The following is an 18,485-nucleotide window of genomic DNA, read 5'->3' as shown; positions in this document are numbered from 1 at the left end:
GAATCTAGACCTGCGTTGTCAGCAATATGGCTATGCCATGTCACCAGTGATGCAGGGATGTTTTGGGCAAAACCTCTATGGTAAAAATGATTTTCTATGTTAGAGATTTTGCCCTCATACCAGAGTGCTGCCGGCAATGTGATTACACTGCTTCTGGTATGTGCCAGAAGTGATGTCACTGAGCTCAGCCTGCCCACCCTCTCCTGCTGCTTCAATTCTTTTGCTGCTACTGTGGCCTTCCAACATTGTTCTACTAGGCCATATAAGTGAGGGGAGGGTTTTTCCTTCCCTGCTAATTTTGTTGCAGCTGCCTGGCCTTGTCCTGGAACTAATGGTGAATACATGGGGGGGGGGGGGTGTTCTTCCAGACCTCAGGTCACCACAGCCTCCAAGCCAACCCCCAGAGTTGCAGTTAAGAGCAAGGAGGGCTTTGCCAGCCCTAGATATATAGTATTTGTGATTCCCTTTGTTACTGTATCTTTCTCAAAAGCAATTCCATGTTTTGTTTATGGGGACATATTTATATTTCTGCATTTTCTGTGAAATGTTTAGTTTGTCTCATAAAGTGAGTGCCTATAAGAATATATATATTTTTATGGATATATGGTCAATTGCATGAATGATTATTTGACTGTTTATTACGTCATAATACAGTTGCAGTTGCTATTCTGACCAGTGATTGCAAGGATTGTCCTAAGTTCTTAGGGACTTTAAAAATTATATTCTATTACAATACCTTTACGACTTGTCTTGTTTTGCTAGGCATCAGATGCATATCATTTTGTATGTACATTCATATAAAGCAACCCAGGGTAGTCTGATCTCTTCAGCTCTTTAAGCTAAGCAGGGTCAGTTCTGGTTAGTACTTTCATGGGAGACCATCAAAGAAGTCTAATGTCAGTGCAAAAGCCAGGCAATGGCAAAGCACCTCTGTTTGTTTCCTGCCTTGGTAACTGTATGGGATTCATATAAAGACACTAAGATTTTTTCTAGTCCAACACTCACATGCTGGCTCTCTTACTGGTTACACACAGCATATTGATTTTACTAATATCTCCCTTTGTGAGGGGAATGCCTGTCCTGTGAACAATCATGTTTACAGTGCTGTCAAAAATATTTTAAAAATTGGTATGCATTATATCTGAGTATTAAAGAGCTTTGTGTTTATATTATGTTAGTATATTTGTACATTGTATATATGCTTTACAGAAACTGATGTGAACAGATATATATTAACAATATTGCCCTTGTAAGTATAAAGGTAAAGACAGTCCCCTGTGCAAGTACCAGTTGTTTCTGACTCTGGGGTGACATCGCATCATGACATTTTCACGACAGACTTTTTACGGGGTGGTTTGTCATTGCCTTCCCCAGTCATCTACACTTTCCCCCCAGCAAGCTGGGTACTCATTTTACCAACCTTGGAAGGATGGAAGGCTGAGTCAACCTCGAGCCGGCTACCTGAACCCAGCTTCCACCGGGATTGAACTCAGGTTGTGAGCAAAGAAGCTTGGACTGCAATACTGCAGCTTTACTACTCTGCACCTATCTTGTAAGTATAGTGCACCATTTTATAGAAAATATTGTCTACATGCAAATGCTGTTGGTAACATAACATATTTATGGAAACACACAATGTATCTTACATGAAGCTCCACATTTATAAGGAAATGAGTCTATTGTCTGATCAATGTGAAACAGCTTAGGCTAAAGGAGCTGAAATCATGGCCTATGACAAAAGAAAATGAATATTCCATAATCATTGTAGATGTTTTGCAATGCTAGCTAATTGTTAGGAGATGGTCACCCTCCCTAGTGGTTCTGTTCTAGTAGCCATTGGAGAAGGGGACTTCTTTCCAGCTGAGGGATGTGGAGGAGAAGAAAGAGCCGTTGTGAGTTTGGGAAGACACACAGAGAAAACCATACAGTTGAATTGTTTTCTGTGGCCTCAGAAGGTAGGACCAGAACCAACGAGTTGAAATTAAATCAAAAGAGTTTCCAGCTCAACATTAGATAAAACTTCCTGACAGAGCAGTTCCTCAGTGGAACAGGCTTCCTCGGAAGGTGGTGGGCTCTCCTTCTTTGGAGGTTTTTAAACAGAGGATGGATGTCCATCTGACAGCAATGCGAATCCTGTGAATCTGGGGTTGGTGGGTATTTGTGAATTTGGGGTTGGACTAGATAACCCTTGAGGTCACTTCCAGTTCTCTGATTCTATGACTAAATCATTTTGGGTATGTGGAACCTTTTTCTCTCTTGAGGATCTGATGCAAGGTGGCAGATCTGCTGCCTGTAAGAGGGCCTCCATTTGTTCATGTGTGCTCTTGTATATTTATAAATAAAGGAAATATTTTTAAACCCATAAGTCTTATGTATTTTCTCTTCCAGAGAGAATCAACCCAGACTGCACTGTTCCAGGACCTTCCAGTATTCACATGGACATGGCATTCCCTCAATCATTCATCCATCTTAATCAATGTTTTAATTGCTGCTTTTAAATTGTTAGCCACCTTACTGGCCTTTGTAAAGGGCAGAGAGGTGGGATACAAATTTTGTAAATAAATAAACCAATGTATACAGGTTCAAAAGAAGGCATCCTTACCTTTTCTATCCCCCCCGCCAAAAAAAAATCAGGATAAAAGCAACTAGGGTTGTGGTGATGGTAGCTTTGGTTGGGGAAATGGCACATGGGGCAGAATCAACTCACCCCCTTCCTTAATGCTACAGTCCTGATCTGTATTCCCCCCTTTCTGTGGCTGCTTTTTAGGCTAAGTTACATGCTGGGGATCCAATCAATCATCCTTCAAATAATGCCCGCTTAGGTACACAGAGTATATGCTATGACTTACTGAATGCACTATTCTGCCTTTCTCATAAGACATCCAGAAATAATCATATGTTGTCAACATACATCCCCAAGTCTTTGAACCAAACTCTATAATCCAGCCATCAGCAAGCACACACAAAACGCTGGCGTGGTGCAAAAAAATGCAGGAGGGCAAGAAGAACTGGGAACCACCTGTCTTTCTCTGTGTGTCTCTCTCTCTCTCGGCTTGACTTCGCGAATGAAGATTTAAGAAGGGTGCAGTAGTCCACGTCTGCTGCAGGCTCGCTGGTGGCTGACAAGACCAATGCGGGACAGGCAGATCCGGCCACAGTGGCTACAGGGAAAAGTCTGATTTGGGGTTGGTGCTGTAGCAGTGCGATTCTTCCTCAATCTCCTTTTGTCCTCAAGACCAGCTATGCGTGCGTCTTTGCACACTTTGTGAGGCAGGTGCATGCCTTTTCTTTGTTGTTATTTTTCAACCGCAAGTAAGGATGCCCGTTGACCGCGGCTAGCCAACTGGGGTGGGGGAGACGAGCTTTGTTTAGGCCACCTTTTCTAGGCCCCTCTCCGTGTGGAGCAAGCAGTGCTGTCCCTAGATAAGGCTGCTTCGTCGTTCAGGGTGCTGCCGAAAAATGCTTTCGTCTTCGGGTCAGCATCAGGCGACCAATACCCTGAACCGCCTACATGCAGGATCGGGACTGCGGCTTCCAGTGGCATCTTCCACCTGCCATTTCACCCCTTGCCCATTGCTGCAGGACTTGGTGTGTTGTGGGTTGTGGATGTGGATATGCCCTTCAGGCCTGCGCAGAGGAATTTTTAGGTGAAGCACAGTGTGCGCTGAACTGGCTCCACCCTTTCACCTTGGGGTCATCTGCCATGGCCCAGTAAGCCGGGACGCCGGCAGCGAGTCCTCCAGGTGGTAGGTGTTACATTAACGAGCTCTATCTGCCCGGGTTTGATGTTAGAGTTTTCCTTCTCTTGGCTGGCGAGGTTGGTGAGCCCAGCCTGCCCATCCGGTTATACCGCCGGACATTTGGTCGCACCATGACGTGGCAAACTCTGTGAGAAACGGGGGGGGGGGACCAGCGGGAAGGTGTTGCCACGGATGCAGTAATGCAGGAGAGGCCATTGCAGTGACCATCTGCCAGGCATAGCCAGACAGTGACCACGCGGCGTTCACTACACCGGGAAAGGAGAGGCTATGTATTGCGCATACACTTTCTCTGGGGGGGCAGGATACCCAAGAGGAAGCCCACCCCTCCCCCCCTTCTCTGTGTCTAGGACTTTACAAACTCTCAGGGGCTAATCTTCCCTCTCCTCCAAAACCTTGACTCTCCACATTTTGTGCCTCCTGAAGCATACTGAGCACTCACACGGCCTTTTAAAAGTTTAGGGTCATATTTTCCTGTATACTTTCTGTATGTAGAAACTCGTATTTTGTTAATTAGCATTATTGGTTTAGCAGGGTTTTTTTTTTTAAAGACATAATTACTCAGAGTCGCATGGCCTGAAGTCTATGCACAGCAAAACTAGCCTACAGTCCTGTAGCTGGATCACGGCTTCCTGGGGTACACATACCCGAGTCCCGACCAGCCACGTTTCCACATCAATATGTATTGAAAAACATATACATATTTCCTTTCGTCTTATCCACTCAGGAGAACAAACAAAAAGGCAGGGGAGACACCACGAGTAACAGGATACGGTGTTTCGTGTCCTTCAGTGCATGGGCTTTAAAGGTTTAGGTACTCCAAGCGGTAGAAAAGCTAAAACCGCCAGGATTAATCACGTTATTATCTCCCCACCTGGATTCTTCCAGCGGAAAGGCTAATCCAAACAGTTTACCAAAGCGCTAGGATTTGGACCGTATCTTTCAGCACCCTCAGGGGAAACCAGTGGCACCTAAAAGACTAATAAAACGTATTCCACCTTCCAGTCTCTCCCCAGCTGCTTCGGCAACGGGACACCGAAGCTTTGCTAATACTTACCGGCACCTCAGGCGAAATATTAGAGGAAGTAGAGTGGAATTATGCAAGGGGCGTTATGCAAATAACAGCGTCACGAGCAGCCAATCAGGGCCCAGCAGCAGAGGTTTGGGGAGCCCGCTCGTTCTCTTTTAGCGCTCCTCGGTCCACTTCCCACCCAGGGAGCGCTCGCCGCCGCCGCTCGTAGTCGTCAGCCTCAGCCGGGGGGCGCGTGGGTATAGGCACCTCGTAAGGACTGGCTGCTGCGCTTCCCACCTCCTCCTGCTGTCGCTTCATGCGGGGTCCCTTCCCCAAAGTAGTTCACGTTTCCTCCTCACACAGGGCGAGTCCGGGGTTTTCCTCAGACGCCTGCCTGTTCTCTTCAGTTGACCTCTGTGGGCTTGGCTGCCTCTTGGGAACCAGAGCTACAAGCTCCAGCAATTGCCGAGCTGCTGCTGGGAGATTTTTGGGTCCGCTCCGCTCTGCTCTCTCCTCCCTAGCACAAACTCAAGGGAAAAAGCAGCTTTGCAAGCTCCACATCGGTGCGCTCGACTTCTCGGCGTTTTGTGAAGAGCCGCGGCAAAGGGCTCAGCAGCCCCAGAAAAGGGAGACCGTTTCGGCCGCCTGCCCCTCCCTCTGCGTGTGGGGCGAAGGAGTGGATGGAGAAAAAAGCGGGAATGCGCCTGAGCCACATTTGCTGCCTCTTTTATCAGCTGTGTTTTCTGTCAAATGCTATCACTTCAGGTAAATCCAACCTTCTCTCTTGGATCCGGCGCCATCCTTCGTTTCTTTTCTTGAATCTCGTCTTTCTCAGCGGAATTTACTCTTGTTGGTTGGCTATTGGGATGCAATGCAAGGGGTGGGTGCATGTTGATAGGTGTGCGAATGGTGTTAGACGATAGGGCTTGAGAAGTGGATCTTGAACATGCACAAACTTTTCGCCAAGACAGACTTTTTCTTCTTTGAGAACAGCTTACTTGGGAACCTAGGCCCTTTACCCCAGACTGAGAGAAGGGTGGGTGTGGTAGTGAAGTTATGAGGGCAATGCACTTTGCATATGCTCAGATGTGGTTAGTTCCCCAACTAGCTAGAAGATAACATGGGCATTCTTTAATGATATCCCACTTTATGTGGTGGCATTTTAATATTTAATAATTAAGCTCAGAGTTATATGAGGCACTGCTTTCAGCCCTCTGAAAAACTCCTTTTTCTGGCCAGTGTTCATGATGAAAACTCTCAGGTTTGATATGCTCCATGATCAGGTCTCTCCCCTTCCCCTCCAACAGGGCAATGTCTTATGCTTGGAGCACTTGTCAAAAATGTGTTCTTGTGTATTTATTTCCTCAGGATATGCTTATGTAACGCTAAGAATATATGTGGTGGAATTCAGATCTCCATAGGCTCTGTTGTAAGTTGTGGGAGAATGCAAGTGAAGAAAGTAAGCAGGTGTCTGCTTAGTGGAAGTTTGCTTATTGCATGCAACATTTTTGCAAACTTATAAAAGTAACTGGCCAAGTTCTTCTTTCTCTCTCTCTCAAATGCCTCGTTCCCATCAGTTCTTGAGACAGAATACACATTATCTTGAGACAGGAGCTCTTTAAACATTTTTTTGCATATGCATTAAGACCAGTCATTAAAATTCAGCATTTTAATAAACTGTACTCATTGTTTATGGTACAATCCTGTGCAGTCACTTCAGCCTAAATGCATTGAAATCAACAGATAGACTAGAAAAGCTTTGGCACAATTCTATGCAGAGTTACTCCAGTCTAAATCTGTTAATTTTAGTGGATTTAAATAGAAGTAACTTCACATAGATTTGTATTATTGGTGGGATTGCATGGCTAATCATTGCTTCTGTGTATAGCATCTAGTACTGGAGATCTAGTACCTGATCTCTCTTTTTGAGAAAGTGACTACCTTGCTGGATCAGGGGAATGCTGTAGACATAGTTTATCTTGATTTCAGTAAGGCTTTTGATGAGGCTCCACATACTGTCTTTGTTGGCAAGTTGGTAAAATGTGGTTTGGATCTTTTTACTATTAGGTGGATCTGTAACTGGTTGAGAGATCATACCCAGAGTGCTTGTGAATGGTTCCTTATCCTCTCGGAGAGGAGTGACAAGTGGAGTGTCTCAAGGATCTGTCCTGGGACCTCTTTTGTTCAACAACTTTATAAATGATTTGAATGAAGGAATAGAGAGAATGCTTATTAAATTTGCAGATGGTACTAAATTAGGAGAGGTTGCAGATACTGTAGAAGATAGAAACAGGTTCCAGGATGATCTTGACAGACTGGAAAATTGGGCTAAAACTAATAAAATGAATTTTAACAGGGATAAATGTAAAGTTCTGCATTTAGGTAGGAAAAATCCAATGCATGGTTATAGGAAGGGGGAGACTTGTCTTAGCAGTAGTATGTGCGAAAAGGATCTAGGGGTCTTAGTGGACCATATGCTGAACATTTCAGCAGTGTGATGCGGTGGCTAAAAAGGCAAATGCAATTTTGAGCTGTATCAACAGAAGTATAGTGTCCAGATCACGTGAAGTGATGGTGCCGCTTTACTCTGCTCTGATAAGACCTCACCTGGAGTATTGTGTTCAGTTTTGGGCACCACATTTTAAGGATATAGACAAGCTGGAATGGGTCCAGAGGAGGGCGATGAAGATGGCGAGGGGTTTGAAGACCAAGTCCTATGAAGAAAGATTGAAGGAGCTGGGGATGTTTAGCCTGGAGACGCAGCAGCTGAGAGGTGATATGATCACCGTATTCAAGTACTTGAAGGGCTGTCATATAAAGGATGGCGTGGAATTGTTTTCTGTGGCCCCAGAAGGTAGGACCAGAACCAATGGGTTGAAATTAAATCATAAAGAGTTTCTGGCTAAACATTAGGAAGGACTTCCTGACCATTACAGCAGTTCCTTAGTGGAGCAGGCTTCCTCAGGAGGTGGTGGGCTCTCCTTCCTTGGAGGTTTTTAAACAGAGGCTAGGTGGCCATCTGACAGCAGTGAGGATCCTGTGAATTTAGGGGGAGTTATTTGTGAGTTTCCTGCACTGTGCAGGGGGTTGGACTAGATAACCTTGGAGGTACCTTCCAACTCTGTGATTCTATGAAAAGCAGATAATCTCTTACCCCTCACCCCCTTTTGTCCTTTGTATAGTGAATTACTTGTTTTATTGTGCAAAAGAGTGGTTTACAGCTATTTGCTAGTAATGGGAGCATTATGTTGCAACATGAGGCTTTAATGAAGTTTTAGAATTCACAAATATAAAATTTGCACCACTGCAGGTATGAGTTACGTTGTACTGGGTGGATTTCTCATAAACATATCCATATCTGTTTAAGAAAGGAGTTAGCATGTGTTGTCTGGAATCAGGACCGGATCTACATGTTGTTTGTGGCAGGGGATTAAAAATGATGCCCCCTTTATGGGCTCATTCTATCTTATGGGCCCATAGAATAGAATGGACTCCATACCCAATTTGGTGCCCCCCTCCGTCAGCATCCGGGGCAATTGCCCCCTCTGCCCCCTAGATCCATCCCTGTCTGGAATACTATAGCAGTAAGGAACCTAGCAACAATGTTTTGCATATAAAGCCAACTATAGTGTTGCTACTGAATCTGATATGAGTGAGTGTATGTAGCTGAGCAGTGGTGCAAAGGAAGTGGGGTATTACTATGAGACTGATGCATCTTAAATCTCACACCTCTTTTGATGTATCAAATAGCAAATGTTACACTCAGTATAGCACTGCTTCTGCCATATTTCAATCTCTTTCTTTTCTTCAGGTCTACAACCTTTAGGAGACAATGAGGAGTGGGAGATTGTCTACCCAGCACTATGGAGCAGGATCCAACAGGAATCTACTGTGGGGAGTGGTGCAGGAGGCAGCTGCAGCCCTGATGGAAACTGTGGTGATATCAGAGGCAATATTAGCATGGTTTCTGCATCCACTCAGGTGATGGGGAGCTCCCGTGAGGTCCGGTCAGTTTCTTCTTCATCTGATGGGCAGCTACAGCCAGCTGAGGAGACTTCAGAGGATGAGGGCTCAGAGGATGAATATGAATCTCAGGAGTTCTTTCACTGGTCTCCTCTTCCTCTGGAATATAATGCTACTTTTCAACCACCACCTTCCCCACCTCAGTCATCTCCTTCAGAAGATGGGGAGGAGGTATTGCTGAGGATACCAGCTTTTGCTCAGGAACTTTACCTGCTGCTCAAGAGGGACAGCCGCTTCCTGGCACCTGGCTTTGCAGTGGAAGAACGACTAAGGAGTGAGAGGAGGAGCATCTCGAGCTCTGCTGAGACTCAGACAGAGAGATCCTGTTACTACAGCGGGTCTGTTCTATACTACCCTGGTTCCTTTGCTTCCTTCAGCACTTGTGGTGGATTGGTAAGGCTTGCAGTATTAGTAGTTTCCCAGTCCATTTCTCCATTTCCTCCTTTTGCAAAAACATTTTTATTTTACATTTACTTTGTGCTTTCATCTCCATAGTTTGCCATTTCTGTGCTGTTCCCAATAGTTGTCTCAGTCATATTTGTAATCCTGTTTACTGTTCTGTCTCATTCTTGTCTCTATTTTAACTTTGTTTTGTCCAGTTTTTAAAAATCTGTTTAAAATTGCTTACTCTTTTTTCTTTATATATTTCTTCAATATTGATTTCAGTTAGGCCATGCTTTTCTTAATTGTCAGGTTGTCTGTGAACCAGAGGATTGTAAAGATAAGTTTCTAGAGACTGGGGAGTTAAAGTGGCTCAAGAATAAACCAAGTGGAGCAGCCCCTGGGTATTACAAGTCAGCAATGAAGGGACCATTCTTCTCAGACCTGGCCAGCAGTTCCAGTGATGGGGATCAGCTCACCCATTGCTTCTGGTGGCAGTGCAGGAGGAGGTAACTGCTGAGATGATATAGCTACTTGTTCCTGGAAAGCCTGAGCCACAAGCTGCTCGTGCAGCTGCTTGGGTTTGGCTGTGGTTGTTCCAGGCTGCCAGTGGTCCTCCAAAGCAGCAGTTTGCTGTGGAAACTTCTATACCTGGTCTGTCTCTGTAAGCTGCATTCACTTAAATAAAGGCAAACAGTATCAAATGAATTATTCAGAAGGGTATGCCTTTATTTTTCTGTTCACAACAAATAGATGATCCTTTATTTGCAATTAATGTGAGGACACACCACAGTATTTTTTCTGATTTGTTTTTCAAAGTTTCTCTCTATACTGGGCAGAAGGTCTTTGCTATAATGGATACAGTCAGACATTTATCCTGATGTAGTGCGTGTAAAAAGAAGTGCCTTGCTTGTTAAAACAAAGATCTACCAGTCAACATTTGTTTCCAACAGCAACTATTCAGATACTCCTGGAAGCAGAGTGTGAATGCCATCCTGGGTTTCTGCTACCTGTTATTCCGATATGGAAAGTTTCTGAAGATGGAGGTTATTTTAGCAGTCAAGGTTCATAATCATTGATCCCCTCACCCACCCTCCTCGATTTTGTTAAGCTCACACCATTGCCACATCTTGTGTTAGTGAATGCCATAAGTTTATTATGTGTTGGGTGATGATGTTTTGTTTGTTTATTCAGAAGTAAGTGCCACAAGTTCAGTGAGACTTACTACAAATACATGAGTGGGTAGAAATGCATCCTTTTTTTGATAATCTTAATATGAAGCTCTGTAATTATTTTTGTTCTCTTTTTCAGACTTGTAGAATTGCATGATACTTAAACCCCAACAAATACAACAGTTTGGAGGCTGCTTGTCAAGCTGTTTGAGTGACTTCTTCTTTATAGGCTCAGACAGTTTCTGTACCGCCTTCACTACAGAAGGAAGCAAACTTCAATTTGGGTTGTTTTTAAATACAAATTCCCAATTAGAACAAACAACTCAGTCCAGTTTGAGTTGGATGATAATCCATGTCACCTCAAAGTAGAGTTAATCCACGTTACCAGCCACTCTCTGTACTAGTCCCACCACCATTTGAAGTGTGGAAGGACTCTTTAGACACAAACACCGTGTGACTGGGACTCTGAGTTTGAAATGACACGTTTAAAAATCGTCTGGATAATTATTTTCTTCCTAGAACCATGGGATTTGTGATTGTGTAAGGCACTTGAAGTGTATTGAAAGATAGAGGAAAGCTCTCATGCTTTTTGACAGGAAAAGATGACTAGGGAGAACAGAACTGTAGTTTTTTCTCTGATTCCTGATTCAGTTCAGAAGGTAAAACTATAAATCCTGTGATTCTAGCATGATATCTGACAGCATGAGGTATATCTTAGTAAGCATGCCCTGACAGCATTTACTCCATTACTTTTTTGGGGGGGATGGATGTTTTGTATTTTGTGCATGTGTGTTTGGACCTGGAAGTCATGGCAACTTCTGGTGTCTGACTCCATCACCTGTTTAAAAGTAGGATTTGATTTTTCTTCAGAAGGGGGAAGCCAGCAGGGGAGGGGTGAAAAATTTCACCCTTTTGAATTTATTGATCTCCTCTGGAACCCTTTTTAAAGATGGGGGTGACATTTGCTACCTTCCAGTCCTCAGGAACAGAGGCAGATTTCAATGAAAGGTTACATATTTTTGTCAGGAGATCCACAAGTTTAACTTTGAGTTCTTTCAGAACTCTTGGATGTATGCCATCTGGACCTGGTGACTTATTAGTTTTTAATCTGTCAATCAGTTGTAGGACCTCCTCTCTTGTCACCTCAATCCAACTCAGGTTTTTCAACACCCCTTCCAAAATTAGTGGTTCTGGAGCGGGCAAACACTTCTCATCTTCCACATTGAAGACTGAGGCAAAAAAATGCATTCAGCTTCTCAGCCATTTCCCTATCTTCCTTCAGTAATCCTTTTACCCCTTGGTCATCCAAGGGCCCCACTGCCTCCCTGGCTGGTTTCCTGCTTCTAATATATTTGAAGAAATTTTTATTGTTGGTCTTTATGTTTTTTGCAATATGCTCCTCATAGTCCCTTTTTGCCTGCCTGATCACAATCTAGCATTTGATTTGCCACTGCCTGTGTTCCCTTTTATTAATCTCACTTGGACTAGCTTTCCACTGCTTAAAGGAGTCCTTCTTACCTTTTACAGCTTCCATTACTTTGTTTGTTAACCATGCAGGCCTTTTCTTATACCTGTTTGTGCCTTTCCTAACTTGTGGTATATATTTTATCTGAGCTTCTAGAATTATAGTTTTAAATAGCCTCCAAGCTTCCCCAAGGGTTTTGACTGTATTTACCTTTCCTTTTATTTTTCTCTTCACATGCCTCCTCATCTCAGAGAATTTACCCTTTTTAAAGTTAAACGTGGTTGTGCTGATCATTTGTATAAACTCCCTGTTTATACAAATGGTGAAATCAATAACATTATGGTCACTGCTCCCAAGCGGTGTGATCTCACAAAGTCTTGGGCATAATTTAGGACCAAATCCAGGATTGCCCCATCCCTGGTAGGTTCTGTGACTATATGCTCCATAGCACAGTCATTGAGAGCAACTGGAAACTCAATTTCTTTCTCTCGACCTGAACACATATTGACCCAATCAATCTGCGGGTAGTTAAAATCACCTATTACAACACAGTTTTTATGTTTAGCTGCTATCTTTAATCCTTCCATCATATTATAATCATTCTCTATTTTTTGATTTGGTGGGCGATAACAAACTCTTATAGTTAAATTTCCTTTTGGGCCCTCTATTTTGGCCCAAAGCATTTCTAGAAGGGAATCTAATTCTTTGACTTCAGTCTTACTGGACTGTATACCCTCTCTGACATACAGAGCCACCCCACCTCCAACCCTTCCCTCCCTGTCCTTCCGATATCTTATATCCAGGCATCACCGTGTCCCACTGATTCTCCTCATTCCACCAAGTTTCTGAAATTCCCACAATGCCTATGTTTTCCCCCAACACTAAATATTCCAACTCACCAATTTTACTTTGAACACTTCTAGCATTTGTATACAAACATCTATAATTTCCCAGGCAAGTTAGGCCCGCAGCCTTTCTCCTGCTGCCTCGAGACTTTGGCAGACAGTTCATACTGTTTGTCACCATCTCAGTGGACAACTCTGATCCATTACCCGGTAGAAAAATAACAGCTAACCCTTAATCTCTTTGAGATGAGTGCTCCCAAACCAGAGACGTTTCATCTCCTGTCGGCTTTCCCCCAAGATTTAGTTTAAAAACTGCTCTGCCATTTTTTTGGACTACACTGCAAGATTGAGGAAGTGGCCAATGGGGCCATAACTATATACAACTCTGGGTTCCCATGCAAGCATGTTATTGGATCATTCAAACCTGCCAGGTCCCTGTGATTGGTGCAGGGCGGCAGGTATTTGGATCCGGCTGTCCATTGTTCCCTGTTTCCCAAGCTCAGTTCACCTGGCTCCAATGAACCCAGCAGGAATACCCACAATAGTCTATATCTATCTTGTGACTTAATGCAGGGTAGGCGATGCAGGTGCCTCAGCCGGTGGGATATGTTCTCCCAAGACCTCAGAGGCTGGCTGCAGTTCACTTTCTTCCTGGGTCTCAGGTGCATTGGGGGCTGCAGCAGCCAGGGTTTCTGCTTCTTCCTGTTCGTGGGTAGTTGGAGTTGGTGCTGCCGGTGGGTCCTCCTAGCCCTTGTCCCCGCTCCCTCCTCCCGTGACTGCAATTGGTCAACATGTCACCTCATAGTGAACCCCTCCTCTGAGACCACTTCATATGTGACTGTACCCAGTACCCTTGAAACCCATGCTGGTATCCAGGCGGGCCTTCCCCCAAAGTTCTTAGTGAACACCAAGTCCCCTGTGTTGAACCCCCAGGGAGCCCAGACCACCTCTGGCATCTCTTGTAGGTCAGGAGTGTAGTCCAGGTGCATGCAGTCAAGGAGTGTGGCTACCCTTCGGCCCATTAAGAGTTCGGCTGAGCTGCAGCCAGTGACTGTCCTGGGAATGGAGTGTTGTTCTAGGAGACACTCTGGTGCATGGGCTTCCCAGTCACCCTGGATGATGTGGCAGAGTGTTTCCTTGGTTGCCCATCATCCAGGGTGACTGGGAAGCCCATGCACCAGAGTGTCTCCTAGAACAACACTCCATTCCCAGGACAGTCACTGGCTGCAGCTCAGCCGAACTCTTAATGGCTTGATGGGCTTTCTGCTTGGCTATTGGTGGCTGGGTGGAAGGGGGCCGACCTTATGTATTTTATTAAGTTATGGCTACACAAATCCTGGAACTCGGTTGATGTGAAGGCCGTCCTGTTGTCTGAGACTGACATGTCAGGCAAGCCATGGGTGGCAAAAACCTTGTACAGGGCACTCAGGGCAGCCCGTGTGGATGTAGAAGCTATCAGAACTACCTCGAGCCACTTCGAGTAGGAGTCCATTATAAGAAAGAATATTTGCCCCTGCAAGGGAAGCCAGCACATGATTGACCACAGAGACCAGATATGCGTGGCCCCGCAGCACCTTGTTTATCATGCATTTGTAGTTTGCACAAATGTGAATGCTTTCATTGGGTTTGACCAGAGTTACAATGGGGGGGGGGGGTTCCCATTTCACATTAGCAACCAGCTCTAGAACCCCTTGGGCCACTAGGCGATCCAGTTCTTCTTTTATTTTTGGTCTCAGGGCCAGGGGCACTCGCCTGGCCTTCAGCCTTATGGACTGCACATTAGAGTTCAGATCTAGGGTTACCGGGGGGGGGGGGGGTGTATGCTCCAGGTGTGCCATCAAAAATGGCAGGGAACTCCTCACACACACTCTGTAAGTCCCTCCTAGTGAAGGCTTGATGGAACCCAGTGACCTGGATCCCCACGGCTTCGAACCAGGACCTTCCAAACAGACTGCATAGGTCCCCTTCCACAATGATTAAGGGAAGCCTGCCCGTGAACAGCCCATATTTTACATGAACTGCCCCCACCCCCAGCACTGTGACCTCCCTTTTTTGGAAATCGCGGACCGGGATTCCCTCCCCCCCCGCCAGGCACAACTGCTGGAAGGTGCGAGTAGAGATGACCGTCTGGCCTACCCCCGAGTCTATTTCCATCTGGCAGGGCTTGCCTTCAATAAGCACAGTCACCTTAAACTTATCAGGGGAAGGCATGGGGAGTTGGCATACCTGATCCCCCATTGTAGTTAACGCCTTGATGTTAACGTGACCTCGTGGCAGTGGCCATTTTTCTGCCACGTTGAACTGCCCTGCCCCAGGCATGTTGTCTTCGAGTGGCAAACTCATGCCAGATGGCTTGCCTTTCTGCACGCATGACAGACCGTGTTGCGGAACTTGCAGGAGCGGTGTTCGTGTGGCTCCCCGCAACTGGCACAGGTCATGGGGTTTGCTGGTTTCAACACATGTGGCTGTGGCCTTCATTGGCTTGCCTGATGTAGCTTGAGTGTGCCATCCCCGTCAAAGTTGTTCGACACTGCGGAAGGCAGAAGCTGGTGAGTGCTTGCATCAGGACAGTAGCCTTTTTCTTTGCTTGCATCTTCGGCTGCTGTGGTTATCTGGAGAGCCTTCTACAGGGTGGGGTTGGCCTTCGCTGTGATCTTCCAGTGGGCTTTAGTGCCCCGGAGGCTGTAAATGAACTTCGTGAGCAGAGTGTCTTCTAGTTGGGTGCTGTATTCTTCTTTCTTGTCCATTTTGTGCAGGAAAGCGATGTAGTCCACCACCGTTTCATTTGGCTGTTGATTCCTGTGCAGGAACTGCAGCTGTCGGGTGAGGCAGGTTGGCTGAGGCATGAAAAGGCCATTCAGCGCCTTGATGATCTGGTCGTAGGAGGATGTTTTGAGCATTGGTGGCGCAACCAGGCTCTCTGCTAGCCTCAAGGTGATAATGCCAGAGGTACTCAGCAAGATGGTCTTCATCTCTGGTTCATCCTCCCTGATTCTTTGGACCATGAGGTGGTACTTGAGTCGTTTGACCCAGATTCCCAGACCTTGGGCTGAGCCATGTTAAATTCTGGAAGGTAGCTATGTGATCCAGGAGTGGCAGCCATGGTTGGGCCAGGCTGTGGTGCCGGTTGTGCAGTAGCACTGGAGCTTGGTGTGCTGGGCGATGCCGGTTGGCTCTGGGCTTTGCTCATCTGGATCCCATCCTTGTCGCCACTATAATATAGTGGGTTCTATGCATTGATGAGATGAGGCTAAATCGATAACAGGCTCTTTATTGTATACAGCATGGTAATGGACTGCACTGCAAGACTGAGGAACCGGCCAAAGGGACCATAACTATATACAACTCTGGATTCCCACACAAGCACATTATTGGATCATTCAAACTGGCCAGGTCCGAGTGATTGGTGCAGGGCAGCAGGTATTTGGTTCCAGCTGTCCATTGTTTCCCATTCTCCAAGCTCAGTTCGCCTGGCTCCAATGAGCCCGGTAGGAATACCCACAATACTCTATATCATTAATCCACATACATAACAGTACATTAATGTTCCTTAGGATCTCCTATGCAGCAGTATTGCAGTATTAATGTGTTGTACGTTCTAAATGCATTTTGGAGCATTATACACAAAAACTTTGCACTTGTGACTTCTGTGAGAACAGTATATAACTATTGTTGCAACCGTTCATACAAATGTGACCTTGGAGGATAAACTCTGAGACATTATTTATTTGATAAAAGATAGCTGTGATCCTTTAAGAGATAATTTCTTTATGATGTTGTTTAAAGGCATTGTTTACGCAGGCAAAGCAACAAAGTATGTCACTAGCATACTTTTTGTTAGTATCTGTTGATGTTTCTGTCAAATTGGATGATTTGCTATTGTAGGAACACTAGCCCTCATCTGTGTTGACTGCATGCATCTAATCCACCCATGGTGACAAAAATCCTCCAGTTGGAAGTAATGTGGTTGCAGAAGATAGAAAGTATTAAGAACATTTTTATCCTGTCTTTTCACTCAATTAGGGCCCACAAGGTGGTGAACAACTAAAAAAATATTAAAAAAACTTAAACTATGCATCAACAAATCTAATTCATGTGGCTCAATCTATGGATAAAGCTGAGGACTACAACTCTGAACAGACGTCAGTCTTTCTATAACTTTGAGAAAATCCCCACATTTGCAGAAAAATGTGAACAGGGGGATGGGGGGTGATGGGAGTTGCAATCTTCTCAAAATGAAAGCAGAAGTGCCTGTATAATTAACAAATTCTGATTCAGTGGTTGTTGGGGGGGGGGGTGGTTTGTTAGGCAGTCCCTGGGCAGCCACAATATTGATAGCCTTCAAGGCTTGGTTTCTGTAAGGGAAAAGGGGTTAGTGCCCTTTCTGGGGATGTTTTAGCCTTGCAAGCTGCTCTTGCAGGACCCCCCAGCAGGGAGGACTTCTTAGGGCCAGGGCCAGCAGAAACCACCATGTGATTCACTAATTCAGGCTCGCCAGGAGCTGCATGCTGACTCACTAGTATCCAATAGCAGCAACTACAGTGCAGGATCTAGAGATCTAGGTTTGAATCCCCACTCTGTCATGAATGGATGACATTGGGTTGGTCACTTACTCATTGGCAGCATAGCTTACCTTATAGAGTTGTAGTGAGGAAAAAAGCGAGGAGAGGGGAATAATGTAAGTGTTTTGGGTTCTTATAAAAGAAAAAGGCAGGTTGTAAGTAAATAATATAGAAAGCCAAAGACTAAAGGGGCAGGAAAGGATGGTAGGTTGGAAGAACTGAAGGAGAAAGGGGGGCAGGAAAGGAGAGGGTAAGAAAAATGCCAGGAAAAGGGAAAGAAGAAATAGCATGGTGAGAGGGAGACAGGGGGAAATTTTGTACTTCCCTACAAGCTCTTGTGGGCTCTCTCTGTGTATGTGTAAACAGCAATTTAAAACATAAGAAAGAAGATCAGTAAGGAAACACCAGAGTCTTCACTTATCGGTGGAAGTTAATGGTAGAAGTAGATGAATCTCCTTGAAGAATTAGTTTGATAGTTTTGGTGCTATGGCCAAGAAGGCCTTTTCTCAGGTTGCCAGTCCTCTAGCCTCAGAAAATGGGGCCATGTGAAGCAGATCGCAGCACATTACTTTTACAGTTGGATAGATTGATATGAGAGGAGTCAGTACTTAAGGTAAGCTGGTCCCAGGCTGTACAGGGCTTTGGAGGTCAGTACCTGCACCTTGAACCTGGCCTAGAAATAAGTTGGAAACCAGGGTAGGTGGAACAAAACTAGAGTGATATAGTTCCTATGACTCACTCGAGTAAACATTTTTACCATAGTGTTCTATATCAATTATGGTTTCTGTACACTTTTCAAGGGCAACCAATGTATACCACATTGTAAGAATCTAACCTAGGTATTAACCAGGGCATGCACCACAGTGACAAGTTCTTTTGTATCTTGGAAAAATTGTAACTGGCTCATTAGCTAAAGCTGGTGAAGGTACTCCTGGTCACTGCTGCCACCTACATCAGGAGGCTCAGGTCTAGTAGAAACCACAAGCTGTGAACCTGCTCCTTTGGGTGTATGCAGCCTTATCCAGAACAGGAGGAGACATCTCAACAGTACGGTCAGTCTTTCTACATGCCAGTAGCATCTCTGTCTTGTGAAGATTAAGCTTCAGTTTATTAGCCCTCCTCTGCCCACAGTTAGCTCTAAGCACCAGTTTAAAGTTTTTATAATCTCTCTGGAATTTGCTGAAAGTGCAAGATAGAGCACTTCCACTCATATATTATTTGCATATTGGTAACAACCCAGCCCAAATTTCTGAATGACTTTGCCCAG

The 18,485-nt window shown here is 45.1% G+C and overlaps 1 protein-coding gene across 2 annotated transcripts in view; it reads left to right on the top strand.

Moving 5' to 3' along the window:
- The first annotated feature begins 5,308 nt into the window (after window positions 1–5,308).
- Window positions 5,309–18,485, top strand: part of ADAMTS19 (ADAM metallopeptidase with thrombospondin type 1 motif 19) — a 248,877-nt gene continuing 235,700 nt past the window's right edge. For both annotated transcript variants that reach the window (XM_060235511.1, XM_060235510.1), the window contains exons 1-2: window positions 5,309–5,535; window positions 8,582–9,186. In XM_060235511.1, coding sequence (XP_060091494.1) covers window positions 5,451–5,535; window positions 8,582–9,186 — 690 coding nt within the window. In that variant the 5' untranslated portion in view covers window positions 5,309–5,450. The remainder of the gene's footprint in view (window positions 5,536–8,581; window positions 9,187–18,485) is intronic.

This window comes from Heteronotia binoei, chromosome 4, assembly GCF_032191835.1.
Source record: "Heteronotia binoei isolate CCM8104 ecotype False Entrance Well chromosome 4, APGP_CSIRO_Hbin_v1, whole genome shotgun sequence".
Taxonomy (NCBI): domain Eukaryota; kingdom Metazoa; phylum Chordata; class Lepidosauria; order Squamata; family Gekkonidae; genus Heteronotia; species Heteronotia binoei.
The sequence above is the reverse complement of the archived record's forward strand: the minus strand, read 5'-3'. Positions and strand labels throughout refer to the sequence as shown.